Consider the following 14,187-nt stretch of genomic DNA (forward strand, 5'->3'; position numbering starts at 1 on the left):
GTCAGTAACATCAAAACGTACGACTTTTCTACACTTTTTCAACCATTCCTCACGATAAATTAAAAACTAGACTTTGTTGTATCAAAGATAACTGCTTCCTCAATAATAATGGAAGTCGTCGGAAATTGTCCTATCTTTTGATTGGTCATCAACAAAATTAATTTGTTGAAAATCACGCTGATTCTACACACAAGTACTCTGAAGTTGATATTAAAAGGATGCCGGAGTTCCTAATTGACAACATTTATGTACCCTGTTGGAATTCCGATGGGAACTAATTTTGCTCCTATATTAACCGAGAGAACATGAGAAGAAAAGACTGTGACCTAAAACTCGACATTTAGATATATCGAAGATCTATTGTCAACTAAGAACAGTTTCTTTCATTGAATTCATTCATATATCGATTCAATATATCCTAGTGAACTTAAAACAAAAAAAAAACCACAGAGTCTGGCACATCTGTTTCATATTTGGATGTTTTACTGATTATAGGCAACAAGGACCAATTAACAACTAAATTGTATGACAAACAAGATGACTTCCACTTTTCCATCGTCAGCTTTCCTTATTATGTAGTAATATCGCGCAGTCCCCTGCGTATGGTGTTTACTTCTCCCAACTTATTTAATACTCAAGAGAATGCTCCGATTAAGAACAATTTTTAAGCCGAGGCATGCTACTGACAGATAAGTTGATGTTACAGGGATTTCAACAACCTCTTTTAAAGTCAGCAATTATTTAATTTTATAATGATCTAATTAGCAAATATAACCTATTTTTGGGTCGTATTTTGGATGACCTGTTTCATACCAATTGTTAGGCTTTTGTTTTATACTGAATTTGACGACGAAATGTTCAATCTACCTGATCGATACATACATGTAGGGCTCAAGGCGGGTAGGACCGGTCAACAGGGGATGCTTATTCCTCCTAGGCACCTGACCCCACCTCTGGAATTTCCAGTGGTCCGTGTTCTATGCCCTCTTCACAGAATTGTATTATTTATAGATTTTTTTGAGATCGATCACTGTTCGTTATCTTCAACGTTTTCATTTTTTCTATATGTTAGTGAAACGTATAATTGCGTGAAAATAAAAAGAAACAGAACAAAAGAGTAGCATTTCTTATCAATATGCATGAAGCTGAAAGATGGTTTGTTGTGTATGGCATGTATATAAGAGAGAAGAAAGAGCATTCACTAAAAAAAATCATGTCTATATGATCTGTACGACCAACAAAATAAACTATACCATATATTCTTCGTCCACTTTGTGTGCAGTTTCATTCACAACAGATGCGTAACATTCCCGCTACATAAAATTTAAATGCCATTCTTGGATCACTGACTGTCTATTATGTTTTTTTATTTCATATCCAACTGTCGTAAAGTATGCACCTTTGGCAGGTGTAATGACAAGGGTAGGCCTGAGATAGTATTATAATTTGGTTTATTTTCATTATGGCTTCTTCCATGGTATAATTACTTTGAATTAAAAGAGCATGGCGGAACTAAAACGTTTTACAACGGTAAGCTCTTAGATTTTAGTTCCTTATTTCAGTTACATGTCATCTTGTTCGTATCAAGGGCGTTGGCCCTTGCATATTGTATCTTTATCCCATAAAAATATAGCTTATGACTAGAATATAATCAGTACAATGGCAAAACTGTATATTATATGGCACGTATGTATGTAGTTACTATTTAGGCAAAATTACATAAAGATTAAAGAAATTTGATACTGTGTCTGTGTCCAATGGATGCATGAAGCGTTGCCGTGTCTGCACAAAGTTCAGTTTCATACTGAAAGCTAACCCGTATATTTCAGTTTGGTGAAGGTGCTTCCGTTCATGTTTATTCAGACGGTAAGGAATATGTTCTGTACGGTGCCCGGGGAGCTAGGCCTCTATCTGTTTACAGCGACAATGGTCAATTACTATTTAAAGATGAACAACAAAGACCACAAAAAGCCACCGATGAAATAACTTATTTTATTGAAGATACAAACGAGAAAACGACATTCATCAACGATTTGCCCACCACAAGTGAAAAAAGCATGGCCTTTTCTAACGAAGCCTTTGTCGAAGATGAATCGGTTTCAGGCCCTTCTACACCTCTGGCTGGATCCCCGGGTAAAGGTTCGTCCTACAGTGGTAGGTTTCAGATATATCATCACACTCATCTTTAACTTGATATTTATACATGTATATGAAATATATTTAATTATATATACAATACACTATTACGAGTAAAGTACAAGTTAGAATTACATGTACACGTTAACATTATTTTCCTTGTTTAGCAATGCATAACCTGTGTGGGATCTTGTTAGTGCTTGAAATGTAGAAATCCTTAACATTAAAAAAAAAAAATAGAAAATACATTAAATTTAATATGTCTTAATAACACATGACATATCTAAAATTGTAAAATCTTCCTTTGATTGTTTTCTTGAGTTTTTGGAATAAAAAGATCTCACAATGATAAAATGGGTGCACTTCAATAAGTGGAGCTCTGACTTTTTCTCTGGTTCCACTTTTTATTATTATTCTTCCTTTTATGCAATAATAAATGCACCATTGTTTTGACACCCATCTCTCAAGTTTATCATAATAAAGTGTAGGTAATAGATTTTAAAAAATGCGCCCCTTATTTTTGCAAGAAAGTCATATGGTATTTTCTAGCGAGATAAAATTTTAACGATTTCTGGTTTTGGATATAATCCTTAATAATAAAAATTTTTCGCGAGAATGAATTTTTTCGAACAGGCAGTCCCGGTTTTTCAGCGAATATAAAGTTCTCGCGAATAAAAAGTGATTTACAGTAATGATCTTTTTTTCTATTGTACTCAGAGGGAGGAAACTAGGTTGTCAGACCTTGTCCGATCCCATTGAAACTTCATGATTAAGTAGTAAATAAAGTATTTTTCAAATATATACATGTACATCTAAAACTTTAAGTATTTTCTGTTCACTAAATGTCTTTTTTTACAGGTTACTCTTATTCAGATTCTGATGGTTTGAAACCGAAACGTTTGTCTTTATCGAACTGTTGTCTCATCTGCATCTGTATCATCGCCATTGTCATTTCTGTGTCCATGATCTGGTATCTTAATGGTGAGTTTTTATTAAAGATACTCTTAAACTCTAAATCAGTTTAGAAGTTAAGAGGAGTGCTCACTCCAAGCACTAACCAAGTATAAATATGGTCGCATTAAATAATAAAAAAGTATAATTCAATGAGAGAAACCCAACTCCTATGAAAATGAATGTGTTCGTGCATGTCACTTCTTTTTAACAGAATTTTTATCTCATCTCGATGAAGTCTTCTAAATCATATGTCAGTTTTGAATATTTTTAATATTCCAAAAACCAACATGAATTTGAATTACCATATCTATATTGGATTCCGAAACTTCATAAAAAACCTTACAAACAAAGATACATAGCGGATTCCAGTAAATGTTCTATCAAGCCTCTTTCTTTACTCCTTACTAAAATATTAACAGTAGTGAAGGAGAAACTTCAGAAGTGCTGTGCAACAATATATTCGAGAAGATATTCAGTAGATCAAGACAAACACGGACCTCTAAAACATCAGAAGTGGAATCAGGTGCCATGGAGGAGTGAGCATCCCCTGTTGACAGGTCACACCAGTCGTCTGCTCTTTGTCATGATCGGGAAATTACGAATAAATCCGTCGACAATTCCGTGTGTAAATAATGCCCTAACAATAAGTATGAAAAACATCAGTCAGCATTTGACTTAATGATAGGTTGTATGTGCTGACAAGGTCATTGTATCGACCATAGAACTGACGACTTTAAATGCGACTGCTGATATTCTTGTTTGATCAACTTGTTTGTCAATAACTTACTTCGTTTTAGAAACTGTTCATACGTAGAGCATGCTCTTGCATATTGAATCAACTAAGAGATATAAACCCCGTATGCAGGTGATGAAGTGATATTGCTGCATAAGTAAGGGAAGTTGACAATTGAAAAGTTAAAGTCTTCACGTTTATCATAGAGCTTGGTTGTTAGATCACCATTAACGTCTTTTTCTAGTAAAATATCCAAATATGAAACAGATGTGTCAGACTCTGTGGTATCTTTTATTTCAATCTCACCGTAATATATCGTATCGACATAAGAATGGAAATAACCATTGTTAATTGACAATACGTCGTCGATATATCTATATGTCGCGTTGAAGACCACAGCAAGTGTGTTCTTCTTTCCATGTTTAAGATTTTGAACAAATTCTGATTCATATGAATACAAAAATGGGTCTGCCGGTAACGGGGCGCAATTGGTACCCATGGAAATTCCAATTGATTGTTGGAAAATCTGGTCTCCAAAACCCACATAAATATTGTCAATCAGAAACTCAAGCATCTTTTTAATATCAAGTTCAGAGTACTTGTGTGTGCAATCAGAATGTTTTTTTAACAAAATAATTTTGCAAATGACCAATGACAAGGTAAGTATATTTACGAGTTCCATTTTTATTGAAAAGGCAGCTGTCTAAATTTTCCAAAAGTTCCTTGGAATTTTAAAGTATCTTCATCTGATTTACACCAAGTTGAACAGGTTGCTATTTATAACTAACCCTACATATAAATGACTTTCGTCGAGTCAAGCTTCGTAATCTTTGATAACCTGTTTTTTTCTTATTTTAACTTATTAAAATTAAAGTTTTGCTTTTACCAACTGTTACTATATTCATATATTTGCTTTCACAGAGGACAAGAAAGGAGACATAAAACCACGTAAGAAACCTTTATCTCATTCAGTGTTTTATAAAATTACCCTTAATGAATGTTTATATTGGCTTATTATTTATTTCAATTTTAAAAGCCTTTTTAGTTATAAAAAATTCTGCGATTATTATCCTCTCTTCTTCTTCTTCTTTTTTTTTTTTTTTTTTTTTTTTTTTTTTTTTTTTTTACTAATTTTACAACTTCTAGTTCATTCAGTGTTACATTCAATGTAATCTTAAGCAATACAGTCCCTGAGTATGCAATTGTAACATATATTAAAATAATTAAAGCACTCAATGAGTCTAAAATTGGAAAGGGTCGTGAGGCCCTTGATCAAAATACTATCTTTTTAGAAACGACAGAGTACGTATTTACTCGACCTCCTCCACAAACACCTAGATCAACGATGATGCGAGGTAAGCTTCAATTATCCTGAAAAACATAGGAGGGAATTGTACTATTCCAATATTTTGTCAAATCTATGATTTATGCGTTTTATAGACTGTCAATCAATAAATTTTAAGACAACATTTTAACAAAAGTTTAATTCACATGACAAAAAGACACCTTAGTTTCAGAATCTACAACACAAACAACTTCCAAAACAACTCAACAGTCTACCAAATCTCCATCAACAACAAAAACAACAACAGAAAGCATGGACACAGAAGAAACAGAGCAATCTACTTCCCTATCGACTTTGGAAACATCAGATGAACCTCGTACAATAAATCTTATAACAAGTACAACCGCATCTACCAATTCAACACAAGGCACTCCTACCAATACCAATTCAACACAAAGCACTCCTACCAATACCAATTCAACACAAGGCACTCCTACCAATACCAATTCAACACAAGGCACTCCTACCAATATCAATTCAACACAAGGCACTCCTACCAATACCAATTCAACACAAGGCACTCCTACCAATACCAATTCAATACAAGGCACTCCTACCAATATCAATTCAACACAAGGCACTCCCACTACTCAAGTGTCCCTCAATACAAATTCAACACAAGGACCTACTACTACTGAAGTGCCTATCAATACAAATTTAACACAAGGCACCCTTTCAACTCAAGTGCCACACCTTTCAACTACAACAACTATCAGTACAGTTGATAAGTTTACTGGTGCAACCACATCAGAATTAAGTGCTTCAACACCTACCACAACAACACAATCTTCTACAAGTACAAAAAACAATGATCTTAGTTCAACTTTAAAAGCCTCAAGTACAGAAACATTTGTATCTACCAGTTCAAAATCAACAAAAGTAAATGATTCTATAACTACGACACAAGTGCCCCCAACAACACCACTGTCTTCATGTACAATAAGTACTGTAACTAACATGACACAAACAACTTCAACTCCAGCCATATCAACAGTGCAACCTTCAACAACAACAGAAGAAAGTGAAACATCTAAAACTACAATTCAAGTGCCTTTGACAACACAATCCTCACATACAAGTACAATAGATTATGTTACTAGTCCAACATCAACAATTTCAACTCAAGCCATCCCAACAATACAATCAACAACAATGCCAAGTACAGATAACCATGTAACTAGTTCAACAACAAAATCTTCAACAGAATCTTCTACTACAATAGCTGCAGAATATACCAGTACAAACTCCGAGTGAAACAATCAAAAGTGATACAACAACTGCTAGCTGTCACAAAGGTTCCTGATAGTTCAAAAACACCATCTACTGCATCTTCAGCATCTGCAACAGAAATCCGAATTTAGAATTACTTAGAGCTATTTTTAGAATATACGTGCCAGTATTATTTAGATAATCAAAGTTTACCATAAGCAGAAACACTCCAAAGATTATTTTCTGTAATGCAGCGCTGTCAAAATACTGGTACGTATGGAACTAGTTCATTTTATCAACAGTCATCATTTAGACTGGCATCTTTTATGATGTCATAAACATAATAATCCATTCAATAATATGATCATCATCATCGTGAAAAACGTGTACATATGTCAGTGTCTGAATATAATCTTTGAAAGGCAGTAGCATTCTATATAGAATATATAGTTTATATATATATATATTTAAATATACATCTCTACATTCTTAATGCGCATTCTTCATTTATATAGTAAATCATTTCTATATTTTACTTTTAATTTAATCTTAAACATTTGTTTTACAAATGAGCATATTCATTCAGATTTGTATATTATTTTGTGAATAGTGCTAGATATATTTCCACAGAATGTTTGCAGCGACCATATTTAGATCAAAATGGACTTATATAATAATAAAAAGAACACAATTCAAAAACACTGATAATAGTGTCCATTGAACAAAGGTTTATATTTAGCAATTCTTATCATTTGATGCAAACAGCAAATTTATGTCCAAATTGGATAAATTTATATCATCAATATGATAAAATGTGGAATAGATTACTATGAAATCAAAGGATATATGTTCAGATGTATAATGACCTAGTGACTGTATATTAGACACATGTATAATAATACTATAATATGGTTATTGGCATGATGTGTTAATAACTTTAATTATCTCTGTGCATTTTTTTTAATAGATCAAGAAAACAATGTAACAAAGAATTTTTATTCAGATTAAATATCTACAAGGTAAAAATTGACAGTATTTGGGTTTCTGCCCTTTACATGTAATTAAAATCACACTATATACTGGGTTGTCAGAGACAAATCATCAAACAAGAAACTGTTGGGACAGAAATAACACAAATATCAATGTTCATTAAATAAAATAAATATATACAGTAAATCTGATTATGCATTTTCCTATAATGCTTTGCAAATCTACACTATATACAGTATAAATTGGATAAAAGATATGTAAAACATAAGTTATATTCAACATTTATCCACAAATCCTGGATATTTTTTGATTTAAAACATATGCCCCTTAATTAGGGAATTCTTCATACAGGACATCCCATAGAGAAGTAAACGTAAATTCACACATAACAGTACATAATGCTCTTGTTGAATGCTTCCTCACTAAATATTGATCATGATACAGTTTTAAAATATTTAAAAGACAGAAGTGAGGTCAAACAGTACTGACATACAGACAAAATACACTTTACATAAGGAAACCATTTTAGTTCTGGGTGTACAAAGTACTTTTTCTGAAAACTTTTTCTGATTATAAGATATTGTCCTTAGAGAATTTCAAATGAAATTTGAAGAATTTTCAGTACAAATTAAAGGACTTGCTCATTTTTTATCATGATAATATTATTCTCCCATATGTGTATCAAATTATTGAAAACAGAAAATCTGACATAATATTGCTTGCTGATACCACGTAAGTGGAATTTTTAAGTAATAAGTATTTTAGCAATTTTATGGTGCAAAGAAAGATAACGGTAACCTCTAATGTGGAATAAATTGTTAGCCATATTTAATTTTAGTGATCTCAACACCCCTGCTAAAACTGCCAAAATTGAATCCTCGCTAAAATTTCTGCTTATACAGTATGACATGAAAAATACCTTTGCAGAATGTCAAATGATTAATTGATTAAAATACAGCTCAGTTAACATCAGTAGTAATGAATATACAACCTTGTTCAAACTCAATGTTTAAATGAAAAGAGGGTTTTTTTTGGTTCCCTATATAACATAATTGTCTGACTGAGATCTTATCAAACGTGTGTGATTCACAGTGTGGGTGGTGAACCTGGAATGTTCAACTTGCATCAAATAATTCTCATATATACAAAGATAACACACAAAAATTTACATCTTAAGCTAGATATCCCAAACACCATTATATTGAAAAGCAGGGATATGTAAATTTAAAACAAGTCTTCAGAGTCAACCACAGAGTTCAAGTCTGTGCTTCAATAAATCGAAAACTTGGATAACTTGACTTTATCAGTCCATCTGAGTACAAGCGACAGATGATTGACTGTACATAAACATCATAAAATGTAAATGAACTTCACAACTCTATATTTACATGTTCTACCTGTCAAATGCAAAAATAATGAACATGCAATGGTATATATTTTGTGAAGGAAATACTCGTCATGACATGAAATACAGATACTTGGTAACAAAAACATAAGAAAGTCATGTGTACTATTACAATACAGCTTTCTGAAATACTTGACAGCCAGTCACATACAATGAATTATCATGAAAGTAAAGATATCAGTCAACCTTCCACTTTGCCTGAAGAAACCGTTATTGCAACATCTTAACTGCCAGATATGTAAAAGTTGATAAAATGATCATTCATTTGCAAAAAAAAAAAAAAAAGCATTATATAATTATGTTTTTCTATCAAATTCACACAGCAGAAAATAAAATATGTGTATCCCAACCTTTAATTTTTAATTAAAAAAAAAAAATGACCGAAAACAGGTAGCAATATTTTTTTTTTAAGAAAACATGTCCAAAAGTGCTCATGCTGTAATGAAATTATAGTAACCTGATAATAAACGCATTCGAATCAACACTATTTCTGCTACTCTAGACAATATATGCAATTCTACCACATAATGATTGGTATGAAACAATAAATATTATGCATTTTAAGTGGATAAATGGAGTGATTGTAAGTAAAGCTTAAAGTCTGTCAAGCACATTAATAATGTACTAAATAAAGCAAAGATTTGCCAGTACTTTTACACATAAAGTTACAGATACAAGACTTGTTGTTATACATTCTAATCCACGAACAAACATTGTCCCACTCCATCTTTTTTTTCATGGATTTTGTTTGACAAATATGAAATCAAACCAGACATCAATTGAAATTTAAACATCAAGAAAGTTGGAAATAATTATGGTAATGGCCAAGATAACTTTATTTTTTTCTTTAAAATCTTAACTATGTAAAGACTTCTGTGAATGAATTTTGCATCCAAAGTACTACTAATGAAATTGACTATTAAATAAAGCATTTTCATATATTAATTATTCCTCTCAACTTACATGGCATAAATGACTAGTAGTAAACCCTGGCAAATTATAATTTGTCTTGTATCCATGGAAAACACAGAAACATGACATCCCTGATTTCATTTATTTTCCCTATAAATCATTCAATCTGAAGTCTCTGATGAGACTGTAGCTATACTGGTTTATATTCATCATTGTCTAAATATTGTGATTGGATATTTTCTAAACTTGTATTTATTCAAATAAGATTAAATGTTCAGGAGATTTGGCATTTTAAAAGAATGTTACAGATGATTCTTTTTAGGTTAACATGGTGACAACATTTATCAAAAATTGAATCAGACCAAAACTGTAGAAGGAAATTGACAGACAGACAAACAGACAGTTAGACGGATTGACAACAGACACTTCACTATTGCAAGAGCTCTTTTGTTTTACTAACAGTAGAGCTAAAACTGTCCAAATAATGACTGTTCCATAATAAATTTACTGAACACTGAAAATTTGGATAAACATGTTCCAATGCAATAAATGAAAACATATTAGGTCTACAGGTTTGTTTTCATTTCGAATCACTACATGTGATTTAGACTATTTCCCTTCATAATACAGAAAGCAGGAATGATATGATGAACAATAAAAAGATTTAAACACTCTGAATACTCTGTGAAAAAATTACAATTTGACTTCTACAAATAAAATCTTTCATAAAAAAGAAATCAAAAATTGCATTTCTGAAACACAATGCCCACTTATCACTGAAAGAATACATACATATTACCTTGCCATACATATTACCATACAATGGCATTAAGACTTGGACCCTGGACTGCATTTTGTACACTTTACAGTAATGAACAATTTTAAAGATGTGGACAGACATACATGTACAGATCAAAATTGATCTGCCTTTAATCTTTGGTCTTAGGGGAATATAAAACCCCATAATGTGTTTTCGGTATAATTTGAACATATCTTAAATCAAATGGCTATAGAATGGGAACTTGTAGTAAAGCAGTGTCTGTATTGCATGGAATCATTTGTGAACATCTATTGGTCAAATTGTTGAAATCTTTCAAAGTTTATAGAGCCACTGTGTCCAACATATTCCATAAGACATCCCATAGCACCAAAGTAGCCCTGCAAAGTAAATAAAAGTCCATTACAATATTAAAAAACTAGTTCTATTTAGAAGAGTTGTGTATTAGCAGTGCAAAATTATTCAAGCATGAGATTTCATTAGAAAATATTTTTCATAAAAATTAATTCAAAGAAGTTGATACATACACTGTAAAGTGAATTTTATGTTATAATCAACATGTAAAGAAGATATTTAAGATTAATATTGATACATGTGCAGTATTTCTAAATCTGTTTATCTTGGAATATTTGTTGACAGTACATTTTGTATTAATATGTCGGATATTGATAGGTACTTGATACTGAAATAAAAGAGTGTTAATAGAGTGGTGGTTCATTTTGTTGTTGTTGTTGACTATCAATAATATGATTTATTACCTCATGTTCCAGAAAGAGTGCTTTCAGAGCTCCATTAGACCAGTAGTCCATGGCATTGGCCAGAAGTTTCATGGAAATTGTGTTTACACGCAAGAAGTTGCCAACAAATACAACTCTCTCCAATCCCTGAAATTAGGAGATTCACAAGATCAAATACAGAGACATAAATGTTATCTGTTAATACACAGTTGTAATTTAAAATTGTCAACCAGTGCAGCAAAGTACTTAAGACACCTGTTTGAGCATACATTCTAGATATGGACCCTATATTATGGTCAATTTGACTCATCTGAGTTTGAATGCACATTCTGGCTACTGGTTAATGTGACTCATCTGAGTTTGAGTATACAGCTATGGACCTCATATCATTGGTCAATGTGACTCACTTGAGTTTGAGCACACATTCTAGCTACAGACCTTATATTAGTCAATGTGACTCACCTGAGTTTGAATGCATATTTTAGCCATTGGTTAATGTGATTCACCTGAGTTTGAGCACACATTCTAGCTATGGACCCTATATTATTGGTCAGTTTAACTCATCTGAGTTTGAGCACACATTCTAGATATGGACCTTATATTATTGGTCAAAGTGACTCACCTGAGTTTGAGCACATATACTAGCTATAGACCCAATATTAGTCAATATGACTTATCTGAGTTTGAATACATATTCCAGCCATTGGTTAATGTGACTCACCTGAGTTTGAGCACACATTCTAGCTATGGACCCTATATTATTGGTCAATGTGGTCAGAGTTGCTCGTGCTAGATCCTCTTTGCTAGCTTTCTCCCTTTTCTCTGCTTGATTCATGTGGCCAAAGCTAGGCAATAAATTTCAAAATAAATTACTTACAAAAACTCTAATAAAAAGGTGTTTAAAACTAAAAATGCCTAATAGAAGGAAAGTTAAACTCCAAGAGACATTCAATAATCAAATTTTTTGGTAATTTAACAGAACAAAAAATAAAAATTCTTTGTCATTTATGATTTTAAAAGGGAAGACAAACCAAACACTCACCTGCTGGCAACTATGTCTCCAGTAAGCTTAAATTTCTCATAATCTCCACCATAGATATCCTTCACAAGTTTGTCCACTTTCTTATTGTCCCCTTGGGATGCAAGTTCTATTGCCTCCTCAAATGTTTGGCACCCAGTTAGTAAACAGCATAACCCCAGAAATGTACCCCCTCCAAGACTGTTAAAAACAAAGTTAAATCATCTCAATCATAAACATCATTGCCATCATCCATTTAAGAAAACAAATAACGACATAAGCACAGAACAAAAAAAATTGCAAAATAAATGCATCATTATCAGTCATAATACAGTGGTTTCATTTTATTCAATGGAGCTCTTTTTATTTATGTTTTCTAAAATTTCATAGGATCCTGTGGACATATCTTCATGGACACACATTTTTTTTAATAGAAAAAAAAATTGCACTTGAATGTCAATATTTATTGAGGTAATAAATTTATAGGTAGGGGGCAACCCAAAAAATCCAAGGAAAAAAAAACAATGAAAAACTAATGATTCCACATTATCTACATATGTAGATGTACTGTAATCACTAACCTTGTCCCACTGACCCTTTGGTAATTGTTTGGTCCATGAACACTTAAGATGCTGACCCCTGATCCTATATTAACTACCAAGTAAGGATAAGGGTCTTTGAAATCAAATGGGACTTTCTGGCATTTGTCTGGATCTTCTGGATTTTTATAATAGTAACACTCTTTTTCGTTGTGTCTGTCGATGTAGTGGATTCCTTTTAGCAGACAGTCAAGTTCATCAAACTTATGAAGATGAAGGTTCACAGCCTGAAAAAGAATTATATATATATCTGTCTTACCAGAGAGAAAGTCCATATGTATAAACATGATAAATCTTAAATATATTCATGCTTTCACCTGTGGTTTATATAAAAACTTAGTTTACAAACAAGTGAAATATAATGGTGCACAAAGTAGTGCAAATATTTTAATATACAGCAATAATAACTATATATTTAATGTTACCTTAACAAAATCTTGCTCAAATTTGTATGCTCCCCCTCCTGTTGCACAAATCTCTGTGACTAAAGTGTTGAAATGTTTAGCTTTGCACAACTCTATGAACCCCTCCATGTTACTGGTAGGAAATCGTATAAAATGCAGACTTCCTCTCCGACCTCCTATCAATTGGTCCTTCATTTCTAAATGAACATCTCGTATCCCTGAGGTTCCATAAGCAGTGTTTCCAACTAAATACTTTCTAATGATTTTAGCTGTCTCTTTTTCCTGTTCTTCTTCTAGTTCTGTAAAATCTTTTGGCTCAAAGTAAATAAGCTTTGTTAGTGTACCACCAATATCTAAACCAAACCAGGGCATACCTAGAAAATTCAACAAAATATACAATGATAATATATAAAATAATACATATTTTATTCTGATGCAATGGTTTTAGAGATTATTTTTTTATTAAATGAATCCATTTTTATTTTAAACATTTTACTCCCTTTAACAAAATTTAAAATTAAATGTGTATGTGTGTGTGTGTGTGTGTGTGTGTACTGGCACTGATTACTTACATGGTTTGGGTCTGTCTTTTGGACTAAGGAGATCATAGTCAATTTCGCCGTTCAATACACATTCCACAGTTAAAGGAGTACGAATTGATCCGTCATTTTCCTCAGACTCCATTATTTTTCTTGCAATCAATCCGTCTTACAGTATAAAATCATATCGTTTAGATAAAATTTATTCTGATTTAGTGTTTTCCAAAGGTCATCCGATGAAAGTAGCTACTACATCCGTTTGATAATTCCTTGCTGTCTGATCGTGAAACGGAACAGCTTAATCCAGCGTTGGTGAAGATTAATGAATAGTTCTAGTATATGCCTTGCATATCAGGGTAATAAAATAACTGAAGTCTTGAATTTTGTTGTGCTGACATAAAAAAAAATATGCTTTTCTAGAACGCAGG

The 14,187-nt window shown here is 32.3% G+C and overlaps 2 protein-coding genes across 2 annotated transcripts; one reads left to right on the forward strand and one right to left on the reverse strand.

Moving 5' to 3' along the window:
• The first annotated feature begins 2,057 nt into the window (after positions 1-2,057).
• LOC133197597 (mucin-2-like) lies at positions 2,058-6,797 on the forward strand. Its single transcript, XM_061333707.1, has 5 exons — positions 2,058-2,154; positions 2,995-3,106; positions 4,698-4,771; positions 5,116-5,178; positions 5,335-6,797. Exons 1-5 carry the CDS (start codon positions 2,058-2,060, stop codon positions 6,420-6,422), a joined length of 1,434 nt encoding a protein of 477 aa, XP_061189691.1. The 3' UTR covers positions 6,423-6,797.
• Positions 6,798-7,357: 560 nt separating this feature from the next.
• LOC133191987 (pantothenate kinase 3-like) lies at positions 7,358-14,099 on the reverse strand. Its single transcript, XM_061327798.1, has 7 exons — positions 13,793-14,099; positions 13,242-13,594; positions 12,799-13,043; positions 12,242-12,418; positions 11,921-12,044; positions 11,221-11,346; positions 7,358-10,842 (listed from the first exon to the last, which is right to left on the reverse strand). Exons 1-7 carry the CDS (start codon positions 13,902-13,904, stop codon positions 10,753-10,755), a joined length of 1,227 nt encoding a protein of 408 aa, XP_061183782.1. The 5' UTR covers positions 13,905-14,099; the 3' UTR covers positions 7,358-10,752.
• Between the last annotated feature and the right edge of the window lie 88 nt (positions 14,100-14,187).

Source organism: Saccostrea echinata, unplaced genomic scaffold, assembly GCF_033153115.1.
Source record: "Saccostrea echinata isolate AGI-Se365-2 ecotype Australia unplaced genomic scaffold, CSIRO_AGI_Sech_v1 ptg000001l, whole genome shotgun sequence".
Taxonomy (NCBI): Eukaryota; Metazoa; Mollusca; class Bivalvia; order Ostreida; family Ostreidae; genus Saccostrea; species Saccostrea echinata.

What these genes read in the sequence shown, in the direction of transcription:
- LOC133197597 (XM_061333707.1), top strand. Translation starts at nt 2,058, where the DNA reads ATGGCCTTTTCTAACGAAGCCTTTGTCGAAGATGAATCGGTTTCAGGC. An exon ending in ATTTCTGTGTCCATGATCTG is followed by an intron (nt 3,107 to 4,697) that starts GTATCTTAATGG and finishes TTAAAATTAAAG; the next exon opens with TTTTGCTTTTACCAACTGTT. An exon ending in TAGATCAACGATGATGCGAG is followed by an intron (nt 5,179 to 5,334) that starts GTAAGCTTCAAT and finishes AAGACACCTTAG; the next exon opens with TTTCAGAATCTACAACACAA.
- LOC133191987 (XM_061327798.1), bottom strand. Translation starts at nt 13,904, where the DNA reads ATGGAGTCTGAGGAAAATGACGGATCAATTCGTACTCCTTTAACTGTG. An exon ending in TTGAGCAAGATTTTGTTAAG is followed by an intron (nt 13,044 to 13,241) that starts GTAACATTAAAT and finishes ATTCTTTTTCAG; the next exon opens with GCTGTGAACCTTCATCTTCA. An exon ending in CACTCTTTCTGGAACATGAG is followed by an intron (nt 10,843 to 11,220) that starts GTAATAAATCAT and finishes TTTACTTTGCAG; the next exon opens with GGCTACTTTGGTGCTATGGG.